Source organism: Lytechinus pictus, chromosome 4 (assembly GCF_037042905.1).
Source record: "Lytechinus pictus isolate F3 Inbred chromosome 4, Lp3.0, whole genome shotgun sequence".
Lineage (NCBI taxonomy): Eukaryota > Metazoa > Echinodermata > Echinoidea > Temnopleuroida > Toxopneustidae > Lytechinus > Lytechinus pictus.
The window spans coordinates 14,567,567-14,588,708 of NC_087248.1; the positions used below are offsets into that span (position 1 = coordinate 14,567,567).

The 21,142-nt window shown below is 37.3% G+C and overlaps 2 protein-coding genes across 4 annotated transcripts in view; one reads left to right on the forward strand and one right to left on the reverse strand.

Annotated features, from left to right (window-relative positions):
• The window catches only part of LOC129259484 (epithelial cell-transforming sequence 2 oncogene-like), a 28,794-nt gene extending 21,269 nt beyond the window's left edge, over positions 1–7,525 (forward strand). The window contains exons 19-22 of one of the 3 annotated variants that reach the window (XR_010293373.1): positions 2,422–2,582; positions 3,297–3,469; positions 4,337–5,052; positions 7,108–7,525. Coding sequence is in view for 2 of the 3 variants with exons in the window: in XM_064098457.1 (XP_063954527.1) it covers positions 2,422–2,582; positions 3,297–3,469; positions 4,337–4,467 (465 nt within the window). In the remaining variant the exon portion in view is untranslated. Of the gene's footprint in view, positions 1–2,421; positions 2,583–3,296; positions 3,470–4,336 lie in introns of all 3 variants that reach the window. The other 2 variants (XM_064098457.1, XM_064098458.1) reach the window with 2 other exon arrangements.
• A 628-nt stretch (positions 7,526–8,153) lies between these two features.
• LOC129259483 (fatty-acid amide hydrolase 2-A-like) lies at positions 8,154–21,142 on the reverse strand. Its single transcript, XM_064098459.1, has 8 exons — positions 21,093–21,142; positions 18,851–19,045; positions 17,733–17,952; positions 16,663–16,872; positions 15,929–16,048; positions 14,941–15,200; positions 13,995–14,250; positions 8,154–12,930 (listed from the first exon to the last, which is right to left on the reverse strand). Exons 2-8 carry the CDS (start codon positions 19,022–19,024, stop codon positions 12,572–12,574), a joined length of 1,599 nt encoding a protein of 532 aa, XP_063954529.1. The 5' UTR covers positions 19,025–19,045; positions 21,093–21,142; the 3' UTR covers positions 8,154–12,571.

Genomic DNA, 21,142 nt, shown 5'->3' on the forward strand with positions numbered 1-21,142 from the left:
CTTTGAGCTCAATTTCATGGCAATATTACAATGAATGCTGTCAGCTGCCATTAATGTATGTCCAGGTTCTAGGTACTTGATGGCAATCTTGACCTGATGATTTAGATCATTCACTTATTTTTGTCATTTCAGAGAAGAAAGTCCAGTTTTAAATAAACTCAATGAAAATAATATATACTAAAGTAACTGGTGTGTGCCCGCAGAAGTACATGTAGAAGGATTATTAAGCTGGAAGCTCTGTAAAAGGGGAAGTTCACCCTGGAAAAAGTTTATTGTAAAAATAGCATAAAACAATAATTAAACATATTACCGAAGGTTTGAGGAAACTCCATCAAAGATTCAAAAAGTTTTAAGAATTTGAATCATTTTATTTGTGACGTCATATGCGAGCAGCTTTCCTACATATTGAATGGTAAAATATCAACAGAATGTCAGTTTCTCAGAAAACTGAAAATAGTTTTCATTGTACCTTAAGTATATCAATATACAAATCATTTCACACCAGTTGCTAAAGAGAAAAAATATTTAAAAAGTCATTACGAACCATTACAAAGTTGGATTTTATGTATTTCATATTACATAACATATGGGGCAGCTGCTCGAATATGACAACACAAATCAAAAATTTTAATTCTAATTACTTTCTTAATCTGTAATGGATATTCAATAAACCTCTAACAATATATTTTTATTATATCTTCTGCTATTTTTACAACAAAGTTTTTGTCAGGGTGAACTTCCCCTTTAAGAGGTGTGAACTGCATTTCAAATACCTACTTCCACCTCAAGGTCAGGTACTTGGTTATTTACAATTGATTGTTTGTAGAACATTTGTTTGTGAGGTTGCATGACAGTGACCAGCTGCATTATCTCCTTCTTCTTGTCCTCAGAGATGCCACGGGCTGATGCCATTCTTGGAACTGAATCTACTGTGTTTTCCCCATCTGCGATCAACTTAGTGATCTCTTTGCTGGCAGATTTTCGAAGAAAATTTACCTCTTCGAACTCTTCCTGATCTTCATGTGAAGATTTTTTGTAGAGACTGTCAGTTCCTCTCAGGAATTTTACCACCCTCACATCTCTCAATCGGACCTTCGTATTTTTCCGAGACTCGGCATCAAAGTGGTACATGTCGGTGTGGTCCAGTACTATGCACTCGATTCCCTTTCGGGAAGACTTGATCTCGTCCTGGTAGTCATGGAAATCATATATAGCGGACTTTGAGTTCAATTTCATTGCAATATTGCCATGAATGCTGTCAGCTGCCATAAATGTATGCCCAGGTTCGAGGTACTTGATGGCAATCTTCTTGACCTGATGATTTGGATCATTCACAATTCTGGTCATTGCTGAGAAGAGAGTCCAGTTTTTATTTTGGGCCGTACAGTTGTCAGCATAGATCTTGATCTCTTCCTTGTCTCTATTCGCACGTACAAAGTGCAGGTAGGCACTAGCGATATTAAACGCCATCCTGCCGGCTTCACCTTCATGCCAGAGAACACATATATTAGGGCCCTTTTTGGAAGGTGAAGCGAATGTCTCATTAAACAAGACAATCTTGCGTGCGAAATAGTGCTCCTTGGTGGGAAGTTTGGCATAGATATTGCCTTCTGCATGTCAGCGGTAACAACCAAGATGTTGTCTGTTTGATCCATGAGGGCTGTGTCTCTGTGAATGGCATCCCGTGCCTTTGCAGCTCGCACCTTGTGGGGGGCATAATTTCTGCATGCTTCACAGTTACAGTCTTTGCAATTGTGTTCTTCATCATTTACATGTTTGTTTGTGTGTAGTAGGCATACCTGACATAGCAAGCTGCTGCAGGCTAGGTTGGGCGCGGGACTTTGATAGACCTTTCTGCCTAAATAAATTACACATCGATCCCCCACCTTTCGATTTGGCAATAGGATGTATGCGCAGATAGACCCTTTTGCCTGATTAAATGAACACATCTTCTCCATAATTTAATCTGGCAAAAGGGTCTATGTGCAGATAGGCCCTTTTGCCTGATTAAATAAATATGTCTTCTCCACCATGCAATCTGGCAAAAGGGTCTATGTGCAGATAAACCCCTTTGCCAGATTACTACCACTTTTTATAGGGTCTATGTGCAGATAGACCCTTCTGCCAGATTAGATACCAGTAAAATGATGGAATTTGATATTGGTGTCCTCTGGTATCTCGAAAACGAAAGCTCGAGTATCACTGAGAGTTGGCCAGATGAAAATTTTGGCCTCATAAACCCAGATATGAAAAAAAAAATTCCAAAATTTTGCAGATAGACCCTTTTGCCAGATTATGGGTCGACCAGTGGTAACCTCTCACAGTAACATTGCTCAACAGTGATTCCAATGTTCATGTTATCATATTAATATGATTCTGTCTTCTGTATTTTCACTTTTTTATCATAAACCTGTTGTGTAGAACAAGCAGCGAGGTGAAAGAGAGCGTGTCTTGAAAGGTCTTCAGAAGCGTATCGTAGGTTGTCCCAGTCTCTTAGAAGCTAACAGGTTCCTCGTCCGTCAAGAAACGGTCGCTCTGATGGAGTCAGTCTCCACCTCAAGCAAGACCAACAATATCAAAGGGTGAGTGGGAAATGATTATAATGCCAGTAATTATAATATGCAACATTTATATACTGCTTGATACAACATTTCGAAGCACAGCATACTATTACATCTTTAGCACAGCCACCCTGATGTGCTAGATCATTCAAGGAATTATTTTCTACCTGATACCCATGTACTTTGCCTGGTGGAAGATTGGGAGATATATACTGAGAGTGACTTGTGTCACCCTCCCAATACAGAAGAACTGAAGTGCATCTCCAGAAATGAGTTTCAGTGGCCCAAATTCACAAAGGTGGTTTTTAAAACCATCGGTTGGACCCATGGTTTATGCAGATTTCCTGTATAAATTACGCTTATTTACTGCGTGTATTAAAAAATGTCCAATGTTGATGTGCGCTTTTGTCTCAGTACGCCAAATTGACGCCTGTTGCCATGGTTAAATGTGCTATTTTATTACTGAGTCCACTGTTTGTTCAATGGGCTTATTAATTGAAAACAGTGGACTCATGAATTAAGTCCCATGGATAACCATGGTAACAGGCGTCAGTTTGGCGCACTGTGATAAAAGCGCGCATAAGCATTGGACATTTTTTTTAATATACACGGTAAAGAAGCGTAATTTAAACAGGAAATCTGCAGAAACCATGGGTTCAACTGATGGTTTTAAAAACCACCTTTGTGCGTTCGGGCCATTATGTCTTGATATTTATTCAATTCCTTGGTTTGCAGGCCCATGAAGCATGTAAATGACCTTTGCTTGTTTCTATTCAACGATGCTCTTGTCGTCACCCACGAGGGCTCCCGTCACGTGCCTTACACCCGCCGCTCAGAGACTTTCTACAAGTTCATTGTGGCTCTGAGTCTGACTAGATTGCAGGTTCAGGATGTACCAGATTCTAAATGTGAGTATATTTGAACTGCCTCATATTCCTCTTTTGAATTTCTAACATGATTTCAGCATTGAATAAAACCATTAAATATCTATAAAGGTGGACATGATCCTAAATATAAGTATAATTAGCATCCTCACATTCCTCTCTTAGCTCTTATGTTCTTTTAGAATTGGATACATCTAGTTTGATTGTGCATGTTTGTCTTGTGGGAGCTGGGTTTGAGTGGTTTTACAGACATGTATCAGTTAGATTGGATTATCATCATCTGGAACTGACCTTTGAACCTCACAGGTGAAATGTGGAAGAGCAATGTATAGCAATGCCTTGACTTTCAGGTCTAGTCTGGATTCTAGGATGAAAATAATCTGTTCTTGATGGAAGAGTTGGCATCAGATACTGTAATGTGATCAAACTAACTGAACTCCCCCCCCCCCTTTTCTCTCTTATTGAGCAATGCCCTTATAAACTTAAGATAGAAAATGAAGCGGGAAGGCACTTCCCTAGTGAAAGTTATTTTTGTATTGTATTGACTTGTCTCCCTGGTAAATATATGTATCTCATTAAAGAAAAATGAAAATTTATATTAATTTATTTACCATATGTTATTACTTAATTAAGTTGTTATGGTACAAAGATTATTAATAATTGAATTATCATTCCTGGGCCCTGTTGCATAAAAGTTACTTTAGGGTAACTTTGCCATGGCAACATGGCTCTCAACAGCCAATCAGAATCGAGGATTTCTTTAAAGATACCGTTGGATGGCAAAGTTACCATTATATTAACTTTTATGCAATGGATCCCTGAAAGGTCGCTTCTATTCATGAAATAATGTGGTAATCAATGTGTGGACTGATTGTTTTTTTATTTCTTCAGATGTTCAGCATGGTATTCTGTTGGTTTCACCCAAGAAGAGACTGCTATGTTCAGCTGAAGACTATTCCTCCAAGGTGGCACTACTCAGCATACTGGAGGAAACAATCAGAGCTGCTTTAGATGTAGACTGAAACAACAACAGGGGACAACCCCAACAACCGCCATAACAACAAGAAAATGTGGAAACTTCATGGTGTAGTGGTTCCGACTCTCGCCCTGTAATCAGAGGGTCGTGTGTTCTAATCCCACCATGGCCTAGAGTCCTTTGGCAAGATATCAATCCACAATTTGCCACTCTCCACCCAGGTGTTAAATGGGTACCTGGTAGGATGAGAAAGCCTATGTAGTATTCCTAGCAATTGAGTCTTGGAAGTCATTGGAATGCTCCCCAGGGAATGGAGAAAGTGTATGTTGTGTACAGGCATGCCAGGATCCGATGACCAGGGTAATGATATATTTGTAAAGTGCTTAGAGATGCTGTTCCAATGTATTAAGCACTATATAAAAACTTTTTATCATTTAGAAAAGCAAGATCTCAAAAAGCAGCAACAGTACCAGCAACATTGTTCTGCCTATCACAAGTGGAGAGAAGCGCTGTGGATATTTGGCGGCTCAGCTACAGCCGTGGTAATGATACGATACCAAGTATCAAGCGCAGTAGAGTATATGCAATTATAGTAGCTGCGCTATATTAACGGACCATATTATTATCTGTGGTACATGCTTATTATGAAGAAGTCAAGTGTGCCTTTTTTTAACTCATGGGTGGAGAGAAGCAATGTAGATCAAATGCTTGTGTGTTACCTGAGAAGAATATGAATTTGCATGATGTAAATGCATATTAATTCAAGCAGTATTGAACAAATGTTTTTTTTCCATGCAATACCTCTATTTTATCACTGTTGCAAGTGGAAGAACAACAGACTGTCGTGTTACACATTTATTTATAGTATTACTCTGTTGCCTGTGTTCCAGAGTCCAGATTAATTTTAGGCCATGGTCTAATACTGTGGTGAACTTATCGGAAACTGAAAATGTCAAAATTTTGTTTAAATTGCATGTTACTTATGTTTACTCAGCTCTTTCTCATGCTTTAATGATGAAGAAAACTAAGATAGGTTTTATTCCCAGGTAGTTACGAATGATAAGCGTTGAATGATCTGGTACATTGAATACTGTTAGAGATTTGTGTCACTTTTGGCTATCCATAGTTCGACCTTAACTTCAAACCAGAGTTCAGATTATGGGCCGATGAGCAAATTATTCAACTTTATACAACTCTCGAGAATGTTCTGTTATCCGATTGGTCCAAATCGGATCACATGATATTCAGCAAACTGCACTATGGCATCCAAAATGCACTGTCCTGCACTCTGACGTCATACCAAATGCACAATCCTGCACTCTGACGTCAGAGTGCAGGATAGTGCGAGGTCTGGAATTATCTAAAATTATTTAGTATTTAGATCTAACATAGCATTCGGGGCAACTCAGTAACATGGGGGTGTATAAAACAAACAATGGACGCATTCTTGTGCATATAGGACCTAAATAACAAACTCTGTGCTCGACTCGCCAAATGGATATACCGCACTCAGAGCGGGATATCCATTGGCTCTTCTCGCACATCGTTCATTATTTGGCCCTGCATGCACGCGCTTATGTGCATTATTCTTATACTATCTTTATGCAGAGAATACAGAATGAGAGCATTCATTTACATCCGTCCTGCTGAACATTCTCAGCATCTATGCAAGTACAGTGCCTTTTCTACACATTGAGGATGTCACCTGTTTTGGCTGTATGCAAACTTTTGCCACTTTAGATATAACGTGTTAGAAATTATTGCTGATACTGGTGAAAATGTGAAATACATTTGGTGATTTCAAGCCCATTGTTGATGTTGTGTTAGAGTGTGAATCAGGCTGTAAATGTATAACCTACTTCCAACATCAAGGCTGAATTCTCAGAAGAGGTTGCAGTTGTGCCCTGGTACAAAACCATGGACGCTGCAGATTTTGTGCATTATGCCAAGAGTGCTCATTTATAATTAGACTTATCTTAAAATGCGATAACATAATCACAATCACGTACACAAAATTTTGCGTAAACCATGGTTTTATAACATAAATTGGACTTCAATTGAGAACATGGGCCTAAATGTCAAATATCACATTGTTGGATCGAGAGAAGTGCAGTGATGTCACTAGCTGTATGTATCCACCTCATATATATCAGATGCTGGTTTTTTTTTATGTGTGTGTGTATTTGTCAGAACGAACACAATTAGACAATCCATAAAACAACATGTCTTTCCGTCCAACCCGTACATGTATATTATCTCATTTTACTTCACTTCATGAAATACTAAAATAAAACATAGCTTGAATGCATTGCACCACTTCATATTACGCAAAAAGCGGAGACAAATTATTGCAGGTAGATTCTGTATAATTATAAAGGGGGTAGGCTTTTTTGAAACGCTTGATTTCACTCGCAGGGAAGGGCGCCCAACAGCGTTGAGTAAGTGCCTTCGCACATCGGCACTCGGCTGTGTATAAAACATATGGGGACAATGAGAGTGTGTGTTTGGGAGAGGGCACAAGGGTGGCATCTGTGGATAATTCCAGCTTTTCTTTCACCAGAAACCTCCAAGATATATTCATCTCTGATTTTAGAAAGAAAAAAAATTGCTGTTCCTTCATTTCTCTCATGTTTTATACACAACCCAAAATGCCGATACAAGACTGTCTACTTACTCAACGCTGTAGGGCGCTCTTCCCGAGCGTTTCAATTCATGCTTTGAGTGTCCAATCTTCCCCTTGTAGTGTCTCTGACCATTACATACAATATCTTCTCCTTGTTAATAGTAATATGTATTCTATTTTCTTGTGTTGTGAAGATATAATCAGTTTGCTGTGAGTGCATATTACTATTGTAATATGAATCTATTGATATATACCAAGAGTGCTACTATATTTATGCATAAACATTCCATTTTTATCTTTTTATAGTATTCAGAAATTATTTATTAACAAAATGTGAATGTGAATCCTGCCTTTCGAAATCAACTGCCATTCAAATCAAATGAAATATTGTGATTTGTGCTGCGATTTTGCGAATAATGTATGTTATAATTCAAAGCATGATGATCAAAATAAATAAATGTAACTTTTATCTTTCCATTAATATTGTTCTTATTCTCTTCTTTTCTTGCATACAAGATTGTGGTCTGTGCTAAGTTAACATTGCCAACATGATTGTGATGACATATTTATTTGAATTTGATTTGAAGCTTTCGAAATCCATGCTCATTTCATTTTCAGATTAATAAGTCGGGGACTGTTTCATAATGACTTGTTTTAATAAAAAATGCACCATTTCGATGACAATTTTACCATCAGCCTATCAAATTGATGGATTTCAGTAGCATTAAACTATTATTGAAAGTTCAACTGCATTGGTAACTTGCGGCAAGCCGACTCGGTGCGACAGATAAATCAAACTTCCAAAAGTTTATGACCAAATTCCCTCACCGCTACGTCACTTCCGGCGAAGATCAGACAGGTCATATCCCTAAAGAAGGCTGAAGCGTGCAGTCAAAAATTTTGGGGAAAATAATTTTTGCCGAATTTCATTTGCATTAGGATCAAAAGTTAAAAAATTTTGGAAGACTTTTCTTTCAGTTAGGATGTGACCATGTTGTTAACCAATCTGCTAGTAGATTATAAACTAAAAGAATCAACTCATCAAAAGATTAGACATGATGAACGAGAGTACAGAATGATCTACATAAAATGAAAAACAGAATCGCATCTTAAATAGTTCATAATTTTAATGTCAATAGACAGAGTTGAGAAAAATCATCACAATACAATTTGAAAAAAAACATGTATACATAAAACTCAGAATAAAATTAAAGATATGGCATAACATGGAACAGCATTACAATTGATTTTAAGATTGATTGTGTCTCCTTGTGTTGCAGGGTATTAATGCAATAGGGGGCACGACAGCTCAGTCGGTAGAGCGGGGGTTTCGGATTCCGGTGACCCGGGTTCGATTCCCTCTTGGTGCGCTACTGCCCTTTGGCAAGGCATTAATCCTCATTACCAGGTCCCTCGGAGAGGACCTAAAACCATCGGTCCTCTGGTTGCTTGCTAACAAGCATTCATGCTTTCTTAGCAATCGGGTAATCACCACCACCACCATTGAATGACGGGTATTCATCTTGTTCTAACCTTTGATATAAAAAGCTGGATTGATCCCATTGTATGCTGCTGCACACTTGACCTTTGAAGCTACAGGAAAAGTACTCCAGTGGGCCAAACCAACACGTAAGAAACAACGCACACGCAAGAGAAAGAAGTTTGGAACTTTGTACCTGCTTGACCTCTAGAAGTACTTTTAATGGCCTCAAAAGAACGCATTGTGGACTTGGCGGTTCTCCAACTTTTTCATAACGATGGCTCTAACAGGTTAGATTGAGGACGCTGAAAAGCTTCCAAAAACCTGTTTATCCAGTCTTTACCATAGGCCAAGTATAGATGTACAGAAACATGTACAATGACACACACTAAACCATTTTCAAATACAGGCGAAACCTGTGCCCTTTAACTATCATTACAAATATTATGTATAAATTTATTTATGTTACATCCACACACTTTAACCATTTTCAAATACAGGTGAGACCTGTGCCCTTTTACTATCAATTACAAATATTAAGTAAACTGTTACATCTCCAAATCCATTTTATTGAAACTTGACATAAAACCATTCAATGTACGAAAATAATTATTTTGACAAAGCAAATCGCACAAATACTGTAATTTTCACCAGTAGCTCTGGTAAGTAATAAGATTAAATATCTTCAATACTAAAATTGAACACATGAACATTGCACCAATAAAACAAGAACATATGAAATCTTAGAGGGATTCACATGATTATAGCAAGATGAGGTCAACATTATTGTAATTTAAAAACGAAATGTAAAAAAAAAGAGTTAATAACATACTGCATTCAATGATTTAGCACATACCATCTGCAAGTCACTTTTTACATTTTTTTAAGACAAAACCTTACACCACTACAAAAATTACGGTAGCGATGACATAAAAAATAACCTTTTTTTTTTGCTTTTCAACATTGTGGATACGTCTTGGTGTAGCATGATATAAAATGTGCACAGCCCAAATTTGGTAGAAATTGTTCTAAGGAGGCTAAGTCTAGATGTGGCCTTCTGAATACCAACTACATTTGGCCCCGCTAATATTGGTATAATAGAGTACCGAAGCGATGACATCAGTTGCCATGGTGTCATGGCAGCCTGGTTCTAAACAAATGAAACCGGAGCGTGTTTCTCATAGGAGAAAATGGCTGCTATCAAAATTTCATCGCTCGCAACCTCAGAATGATGGTAATTTTTGCAAATGCAAATGTGTATAAACGATCGTCAGCTGCGACTCTGTTTAGAACCAGCTGGTTCATTGTCATGACAGTGACGTCACGCTTCGGTACTCTATTGATCGAGTTCCAAATGGTTATGAACCAGGCCAACCTATACTTATTTCAATGGGGCTAAGTAAGCATGGTGTGACCACACCTCGGGTCAATACGAATCAATTGTGTCAAATCTGGCATGTAGAGGATTTACATCATTCACTGCTGAAATGTCACAAAATGCTGAAATGCAACAAAAATTGTGTCAAACTTTAGCACTCTGAGAATTTTACAAAAGCAAACTCCACTCAGAGTCAAATGTTTAAGGCATTCTTGCATCAAAAATAATATGCACAACAGGTACATTTCTTTGGTCTTGCAACTGAAATTCTTTCAAATCACATACATGTAGAGATTGAATTTCTAATACTGCACTCTAAATCACACATCATTAAGCAAAAAACTACCCTTCACACAAGGTCCTATGTCTATTCTATCAGATACAAAATCTGGATGAAAGCGACTCATATTCAGGGGCCTGTAACACAAAACTTAGCAATGATCGTAGAACATTTTTCTACGATTGATTCCATTGACTACAATGTACAATCAGTCGTAAAGATCAAGCGTACAATCAATCGCTAACCTTTGTGTTACAGGACCCTGATGGGTGTTATAAACTGGTTTGTATTTCTTATGCGAACCTTTGTTCTCGTTACCCATATTTCTCTCTTTCTTTCCAGTCAATATTTCTTTTCTCTCAACCGCTTAAAAAGCAATTTGCAATTTTACGATATATAAATTATTATTATCATAATAGGAGGAGGCGATCGGAAAGCGTATCATTCATATCGCTGAAACCCGCAACTGCTGAGAAGTATAGTGCCTGCATTGTCTGTGACCATAGATCTAGATAATTCTCAGGAAAATATTGTAAACATGTAGAAACTATTATTGTTGCACAGCTGGGGGCTATTTTTCATTGACTGATATCATCACTGTTGATATCAGAATGGCCTAATATTTTCTACTCATGAATAATATTTGAATTATAGGCCTACAAATGTCCCTTTATCTTAAATCTAGATTGTACATAATTTTCCTTGGTAATTTAAGTATAAAATGGCAAATTTTCCCAAGTGTTATCACTGCACTCACTTTGATATTGGCTCTCCTTTCTTACTATCATCAATTACTCCTAAAATGCACTTCAATAAAAAATTGGCTACATTCTTTTAAAATCTGATGTAAAAATATCAAATATCAATGGAAAAAATTGTTTTAAAAAATCCTTCGATTTTCGTATTCTATCATGTCGTCATATCACGCTGCTCTGCAAACTGCAAATACGGAATGTAAGAGAGTCATATATCAATTCAAAGAAGCCAGGGAAGAGGGGTAAAATCAGAGTATCACCCCCCCCCCCCCACCTCCACACATGCACACCCTGGCTGAGAAATTCATTAACTTCTGCTTTTAATCCTCAAACCCTCCCCCTCCCAACACCCATTAAGACAGATAATCAAAATCTTACACAAAATTTTTGGTTATCACTTTACAACTGTAACAGCAGTTCTGAACGAAACTCATAATGTATAACTAATAAGCCAGTTCGTAGTTCCTTTCTGCACATGATCAAAAGATTCTACGCATGATCAGTGGAAGGTCATTTATACTAAAGTGACATGGTGGTTTAAAATCTAATGAGATAAGCACCAACTTTGATGTCTTGATTATTCATATATTCTTTTGAATTGTGGTTTTCATTTACATCCACAAAAAACAACAATGCGTCCACGAACGACTGGTATTTCACAGGTTGCCAAGTACATTGTGCAACATGCTATGATATGCATTCAAAGTAGGAATGCAACAAATATCTTCATAAAGTGTTCATTGGTGTGCTATTCTAGTCACCTGGTCTATTCAATTTCTTCATCCTGCCATGTAAGGCAAGCTTACATAATATCTTGCTTTGAAATCTGCCTATCATAATGAAATAAATGAAAGGTCATTTGACCAAAATTGTCCATGAAGTAACTACGAACTGGTCTATTGTAATTGTATGGTTGTGACAAAAAAATCCAATATATGTTTAGGGTTTTTAAAAGCTTTTTATATATATTAAACAATTGTCATAGAATATCATTAATCTTAGTACTTTTCAAACTTACGGATCCAAAATACTGTAGGTAATACTATTCGATGGGGAAGAAAGTCTTCAATTTCAATTTCCTAAGCAGCAATACAATAGTGGTAGAAAGCAAAAAATTCTCCTTCAGACTTTGTCTTTTGCCATCATAGCTTCACCACAAAAGTGACTACATGTAGGTAATACTGTTATTGAATGTTCACCCTGACTTTATAACATATGCTTGTGTACTATTGAATTTCCATTTCCATAGGAATAACAATCATGGAAAAAAAAATCACCATATTAATGATGAATACCTTTTTGACTTTGCAGTCGATGATAAATATTGTTATGATAATTCATAATGCAAATAAATAATCTAATGTTATACATGTATAATTTCATTATACAAGTTAGAAATATCATTTTTCTTGTAACTAATTGCATAATTGAGGGATGTATTTTATCCTAATCTTGAAGCATATAACCATAAGACAAACAATCACACAAAGATTATAATATAAATAAGAAAATACAATTATAATTCAACTAAAAATATATTATCATTTTAAAATGATTTTACCATGTGATTGAGCAATACAAGCAATACAATCAATGTGGTAATTTTTTACCATGTAAATAAGTGACAAATACCATCATTCCAATGTCTTACCATGTAAGTGAGAAACACCAATAGGAGAAGTCCAGCCTCCGAGCCCTCTCTCTAGTTCTCTAGCAACGGCAAGGGTCAGGTGATCACAGTACTTATTACCGACCACCTGAACACCGAGCGGTAGCCCATTGGTGCTGAGTCCCAGCGGGACCTGCGTCACCGGAAAGCCGAGGGCATTGAAGATCGCCGTGTAGGCTACATTGAACGGGTAGAAGATGGGGGCGTTGTGGTAGAGCGCCATCTTGGGGTGGGTAGGGTAGAGGAGGACGCCGTCATCGCCCAGCATGGTGGAGATCTCGTTGCGTAGTTTCTGGCAAGCCTTGAGAAGTTTCTCCATGTTACCTGATTAAATGAAATTAGATTTGTGTTCAGTTCATAATGTCTCATTCAGTGTAATGTACAATGTCGGAATAGATCATATATCATCATAATTTACTAAAGTTTTAGACATTTTATTTCTTTGCTTCACAACACACCACCAAAGTTCAGTGTAATGAATTGACCTAATGGATTTTCAATTCATTCCACAGATACTCTTTAATAGTTCCTCTAATATCATTTTTTCATACATTATTGACATTCTGCACTTCAATTAAAAAACAAATTGTATATGGATGCTATTATAATCATTATCATCATTATTATCACCGTCATCACCATCATCACTGTAATCATCAGTTTTATCCTTATCATTACAATAATAATCATCATTACCATCATCATTATCATCATCACCATCATCATCATAACCATCATTACCATCATCATCATCACCGTTATCATCACCATCATCACCATCATCATCATCACCATCATCACCATCATCACCATCATCACCATCATCATCACCATCATCATCATCACCATCATTACCATCATCATCATCACCGTTATCATCACCATCATCATCATCATCATCATCACCATCATCACCATCATCACCATCATCACCATCATCACCATCATCATCACCATCATCATCATAACCATCATTACCATCATCATCATCACCGTTATCATCACCATCATCATCATCACCATCATCACCATCATCACCATCATCACCATCATCATCACCATCATCATCATCACCATCATCACCATCATCACCATCATCATCATCACCATCATCATTAATATCATCATCATCACCACTAACTCCATCACCACCACAATCATCATCATCATTATCGCCATCATCACCACCATCACCATTGCCAACTTCACTACAAGTATTATCATAGGCATTATCTAATAATTTTCACAAGTCAAATATTACTGTTTGTCTATGTGCTAGAGAATTGCATGTATCTGTACTTTGTAGTACAGACAAGACTCATTTTGAATTAAATCCCCACTTCCTCCTCCTTTCCCATCAACCAAAATAAAACAAATAATTGACTTACCCGGCATGAGACGGTCAATATTCTCAATCAGACCGAGAAGGATTGCTGGAACAGTGTGGGTGGACTGACCAAAGCAGCGTTTGACAAGCTCAATAATGGGAGTGACCGGAGCTCCATGGTCACCCATCTGACTGGTAAAACTCTCCTCATCCGAAGCAGTCATCATCGCCGTCCACATACCCATAGAGTAGAAGAATCGACGATTGGTCCTGTGGGTCACCTGAATGTCCAGTTTCTCCTCAAGGTACTTGCCTGCCTAAAATTAAGATGAAATGGAAAATCAATTCATTTAAATTCAAAATGGTAAGGTAGAATACAAAAAGGAACTAAGGAGATGTGATGCAGAATTAACTTTGTTAAATGAGATAAATATTGAATAAGTGCACTTTAAGAACAATTTTAAATTTTCAAAGTTTTTCAATCAAAGGTTTCAAATTTGTATAATTTATCAATTGTTTTGATGTAAATTTGGAAGGTTAGTCCATAAAACCCAGGGCAGCATGAACCAAAGAACGTTCACCATGTTTTTGTGAAGATGGAGGAACAATGAGTAAATTCTCAAATGGAAAGGGTGTCAAAGGTGGCATTGTGAAGTCGAGTCTGCATGAACATACTGAGATATTGAGTTAATGAGTTACACTCAACTAGTCTGATTTACAAGGGTAACCACTTCAGTTATGAAACTGCTCTACCAACGGGCCCTGCATAACATGTTATTATTATCCTTCTCCAATCTCAAAGCTGAGCGCCAAGCAAGAAGGCAGGTCCAATTTTTATAAATCTTTGGTACGACTTTGCCGGGGATCGAACCCATGACCTCCCATTCACAAGGTAGGCACTCTACCACTAAGTCCACTAAGTCACTTTGTCAAAATAAAAAAATTTCCGTCCAATCTTTCCTGCAGACCTGAACAGCACTATGCTACAGTTAACAAAACTAACTCACCCTGAGCTGGGCAGCTCTGAGCTCTGGATCTAAACCAGAGGCAAGCATCTTCCGGTCGTCCGTTCCCATGCTGAAATACCGCAGCCTTCGCAGGTCAACGTGCTCGTCCAATCGCAGTTTGGCGCAGCCATGTGGCCCAGCCATGACCTTGAGGAGAGGGATGAGGTCCACCGAGAATCGGCACAAAGGTCCAGTTACCATTAGTTCATTGCCCTTGGCTGTCTGGACAGTCGGGTACTGACCATCATTGTTGACCACACCTGCAGTCAGACAAGGGCAATATGTACAATATAATTCTAACATTTGCATGACACTGACACATTTCAAAAGGAGCGACTTATCTATACGAGCTATTACATAGTGCATGTCCTAATCAGAGGTAGTGCGAACAAGTCTAGATAGAAAGCCAGATGATGAGTCTGAACACAAGAATCAATATCCCAAGCATTACAAGAACCTCATTTACAGTCTGTGTGCCACAAGACAAGCCAAAATAAAACATTTGGTTTTGTCTGCAGGGTTCACAATGTCACACCAACTTTAAAGCTGTATTGAATGCTATTTCAGTTTCAACTTTGATTTTAAAGGTTCAGGATATAAATCAATGGACTTCTCACTGATGATGCAACCAGACAGACTTGCTCCATAGAACTTACTATAAATTGAATATTACAAGCATGTGTTATAGGCTTCCGATATGATGCAATTGATTACATATGAGCTTCTATTTAGTCAAAAATAAAATAGAATATCATGATATGAGGAATCTTAACCTCAGTCAGTAAATCGTTTATCCAATTCATATATTACTTGGTTGTGGTTATGCATATTTTTTATATAATTTTGGTAATTCCTTGTTTATTGAATATTAATGAATTCATATAATTTTCACCATATTTGACGTAAAATTTGAAACTGTTAAATCACAATACTTAAGAAGTACTTGACTATTCTACCAGAATGATATAGTCAAAGGAGTAAACATTACCACAGCTGGGCTTGTGACCAAAAATGCCATTGAAGAATGCCGGCATGCGAATGCTGCCCCCTATGTCAGCTCCAATGCCCATGACTGAGCCTCCAGCACCAATGATTGAGCCTTCTCCTCCTGTAAAAGATGTGAAATCATGCATTTTATCTCAATACCTTCTATTATGACTTGATCTACGACGCTTGTAAATGGGTTTTTACTAAGATTCTCTGCCTTGGATTTCTTCTGAAAACACTGATAAGAGAATCAGTGCTATAATTTGTCTTCAATCCATTCATCAACATAAACAAGTTTGTCATACTGATCATTATATAGTTTAAGATCTCGCCATTCATTTTTAAAGAAGCCCAAAGAAGGTGCATATTGATAGCCATTGAAGAGCTAGCCCAGGTTTTAGAGCCATACAATATAAATGACTCTATGGATATTCAAAAGAGCTAACTTTTAACCAGTGGAGATTAAATTCTGGCTATTTCTCTATTTATCCATGTCTAACTAAAGATCAATTAAAGAGAGTGATGTAGGTTTCTTAATACTTTCATACAATATTGAATAATTCTTTGCCACTTTGTTTCTTCATAATTTGTTATCGATATATCAGATTTTTTAATCAAACTATAAAAGCATGGGAAATAAAAGTAACTGCTGCCAATCAGAAGAGCAAATTCTTATTCATTTTTAGTTGTTGAATAACATGCAAAAGTCTACTCTAATAAATTAATTTGACATACCAGAACTACCCCCAACCATCCGCCTGATATCATAAGGATTGCTTGTCCTCCCGTAGACATAGTTAGCAGACTCATACCACATACACAGCTCACTGCAATTGGTCAGTCCCAGTACGATGCACCCCGCCCGCTTCATGTTGGCGACAGGCGGGGCATCACGTGGGGCCGTCACCCCTTTCCTGTTAACGAGGCCACTGGTGTTTGGCATACCTGTGAGTATTATGATTTTATTGATATCACTTATTTGCAATTTCATACGAATTTATTAATAATTCATAAATATCTACTTATTATTGAAACACATTATATGCCAAATAAATTATTCTGTTTAATTTCATGTTGTATCAACAGATTCTAACCTCAAGATTAGTTTTGTAATTCTTGCAAATACTATGTTTTTAATTCAATAAATATGCATTTTCATGACTATGTAAAGCGCATCTATAGAGAGATGTTTATCTAGTATGCGCTTAACTATTGTTCTTTACTAATATTTTACAATATTACAAAACCCACGCATAGTGTCACAGACAGTCACGCCAACGAAACTGACTAATAAGTGGACAACAAAGAGAAGAGGTCTATAAAGTAACATAATAAGAGGCATGTCCATGAGATTATGCTTTTTGTTAATGAACTTTTGTCCATTCAATGTTGAACTGAGAAAAATTACAAGAAAAGAGACAGACATACACTGCAGTAAGGTTTTTACTGAAAGACATCCATGCATACCCCCTGGTAGCACCTACTTGATATAAACTGCAAAGTAATGTGGTAATAAATCCTGCACATGCAGGAAATGTTAGAGATGATGAATTTGTTAATGAAAAACTATCATTGTGGAATAGCTTTCTATTTCTTCGAGAGAATATTTCAAAAGTCTGGTGACCTCATTTCAGGTGTGAAGGGAATAATTATTATGACAAGTATTTATGCAATTCTGAAGATCTTTTGTTCAAAATTACTGGACAATATGAACTCCAAATTTGATCTAGGTGAAAGAAAGCTACACTCAGGACGATCTAATTCTTGCCCGATATGGCAGACCATCATGCACCATAAACTCTTACCTGTCACTTCAAATGCTTCCTTCACGGACACAGGAACACCAAGCAATGGGGCATTCTTCTCAGAGTATCTCTCAGGCACATCCCCAGATTGCAACATCCTATCAACCTGCTCCGCTTCTGAGAGGGCGTCGTTGAATCGCTCGACGACCACGGCATTGAGGAGGTCGTTGACCTCTTTGATCCGTGCAATGTAGGCTTCCACCACCTCGGTACAAGTTACCTAGGGAAAATATAGGTCAGGAATGCCAATTATTCTATCCAGCATACATGTACATGATCCCACCCTTATGATAGCCAAAATTGCACCTGAAATTCCCAAAATTAAATGCTTGGGGGTGACCTCCTTTTCTAAAGTCTGCCACTACACTAATAAAAAACCCTATAGTTTAGAAAATAAATTTTATACATGCAGTAGAATAATGAGAAATTCATTTACTGCATATTTGCTTGTTGCAAAAAGTATTGTTGTAAAAAGTGGCCTTTGAACTGAAAGAAATTGCCCTGAAATTGCCATAACTGCCCTAAAAAAAATAATAAATTATTTCCTACCGTTATTCCATCTAATGGCTTGAGAATTAACATACCCGGTAATCCCATTTAGTAAAAAACTTTCTATAAGTTATTCTCCAGTCATTATGGTAACTACTTTGACAAACAGGACTCAGTAGTCAATCAAATTCATGGTTTCAAATAATCATAAACATGATTGCACATGCATAAAAGTGAGATTTTATTCAAACGGACTGAAATAAAGCTTTTAAAGGTAATTCTAGTATGGCCAGGTACGTGGGATGCTCCTCATATTATACTAATCTGCTAAATATCAAAATACTGAATAAATTAGTTTTCATTTCTATGGAGATCATTCTTTCAGAACATGCTTGCTAACTCTCACAGCCAAGAAAGGCATAGGAACAAATAACTACAAATCTTCCTGGAAATGAACATTTCCGAATTCAATAAATATAGAAAATTATGGTAATATGGGTTTGTTAGAATCGGTTTTGTTTTGATGTTTCATTAATGGCCGATAGTCAATAGTACTTTGTAAAAATATCTTATACTTGAAGAGTTCTGAATGTAACTCAATATTCATGTTTAGAACTAGTGATACTCACCTCTCTGGTCCTAATCTTACGGGCAAGGCTTGTGGCACTCTCAAGGAGTAGAGGGTTCCTGATAGCTGGGATCCTAGCCTTGGCACGGTCCCCATTGATGATGAGAGAGAATATAGAGACCAGAAGACCTAGCAGATAGTCCAAGATGCTCCTCAGTTTCTTGTAAAGGGACATCTTGTTATCACCCCTGTAAAGCTGAATTGTAAATAGTTAAAATAGATCTATCAGGTAAAATGTTGTGACATATTTAAGAGGAAATCAACAACAAACACAAGAATAAAAATTAAATGTCATTTTTGTCTTTTTTTTACAACTGGCACATACTGATTGGGATCCTCCATCATCATCAATCTGCAACATTATCCTTTTTTTTCTCTTCTTGCCAAGGTTGCGGTTCTCTAGACAGGAATAACCGTCGTTTCTGGGGATTTATTCAACAATTTCTGACATTTTACTGTAATCCCCATTTACCGACGGTAGGGTGTACGTGTGGGCTCGCATGTGTTCTCATTCCCTCCCTTTTGTCAATTCACAGTCCAAAGTTTGATGTAATTTTACACATCGAATTTACAATCTAAGGATGTATAAACAACAAACTTTTAAAACTTGATATTTCACTGTTTAAATACTTTAAACGATATAGATGAAAAAGGCATGAAAAATATACTTTACCGATGTTTAATTGGGTTGAACACGATAAAAATGGTCAAAATGGCAGCCAAACTATAAAATATTTACAAACGAACGTCAACAATCACGAATGTGATATCGATATTGCTTTCGATATTATACGATCTGCTCCATATGCGAGCGAAACCGAAGATAAACGATACTAGTTATACTAGTACTAGTACTAGTTATAATCGCGATATATCGATTCGAGACATTAAGTTAATAACGATAATGACGTCATTCAAGATGGCAACTTGCAAGAAAAACCGTCAGGTCAGGTGAAAATGTCTTAGATGACAGATTTCTCAATCATCCAGAGGATTTTTTTCAATAACTCCGGCCCAAGGTATGCAATTACTTAAGTTTTTTATATTTCCCTGATAATGGAAACCATGAAACTTTCAATTTTGCTTAAAAAACAGTTTTAAATCGCGATCTATAAAACGCTAGTTCACTATACGTTGGCTGTAGGTACGGGGCCCCATCCCCTTCAGTCTATGTATGGTGAGTGGAGCCAACGTAGTTCAGCGGAACAACCAAAATACAGAGACTGAAGCTTTTGGTCTAGCGGTTCTCCAGCTTCTCCGACGACCCCATCATCCATCATTATAAAATAATATTATAGTCTTTTTATAGACCCTGAACATTAATCATCATCCTTTTTTGTTTGTTTAAATTATCTTTGTTATGATCTCTTTGAACTGATCATCATTTTCTTTATGACTGGCGGTTTACGAGTGGCGACTGTTCAGAGTCAAGTCAAAGCAGCCAAGCAAACTCAACTGTTAGTCGTAGCCGTCAGTGGTTTATTAACATTCATCACGATCGATAACCCAGGGAGCTCCGGCCCGCGGTAGCACTCCAAATAAAAGGGGAAAAAATAAATTATGCACTTACCTCGATTATAATAATTAATATGGATGTCTATCGGGACACAGAATCCTGACATCGAGGCACAAACTGGACCCTCAAAAAAAGGAAAAGTTTGACCTCTATGTCGCATTCGTACTCGGTATCAATAGGCCATTTTGTTTTCAATTTTAACAGAAGAACGAACGAGACAGAACTTTTCCTTTAATATTTAGAGGGTCCAGTATGTGCCTCGATGTCAGGATTCTGTGCCACAAGTGACGATAGACCTTCATCCATATGACCATATTTTCGAGATAAGTGCATAATTCATTTTTTCCCCTTTTGTTTTGGAGTGCTATTGGACCCAATTTTATTTCTACCCCACTTTGGAGAGTATATGTCTGCCTAGTATAATACACAGACGAGTCCTGGGCTCCGGGCCGCAACTCCCCGGCCGCGGGCCCGGGTTACGAGATCGAGTGACGAACATTAGACTGCACCGTACCGTACATCAATGCCTACAAATGGGACCGAGGCCAGGTTATTCTCGAAGTCAGTCATAGGTAAATTGATGATTCGAGATCAATAACGCAAAAATTCAGATAATATAACTTCACCACAATATTATAATCTTGCATTATTTTATACCTAGGCTTTCGTTAAAGTTAAACTTTTAGATTTGTAGAACTAATCATGAGAATATAACAGTATATATTACCTCTACTCTCTAGTAGCAGGACTTTATCTAAACTTATCTATGATTGCATC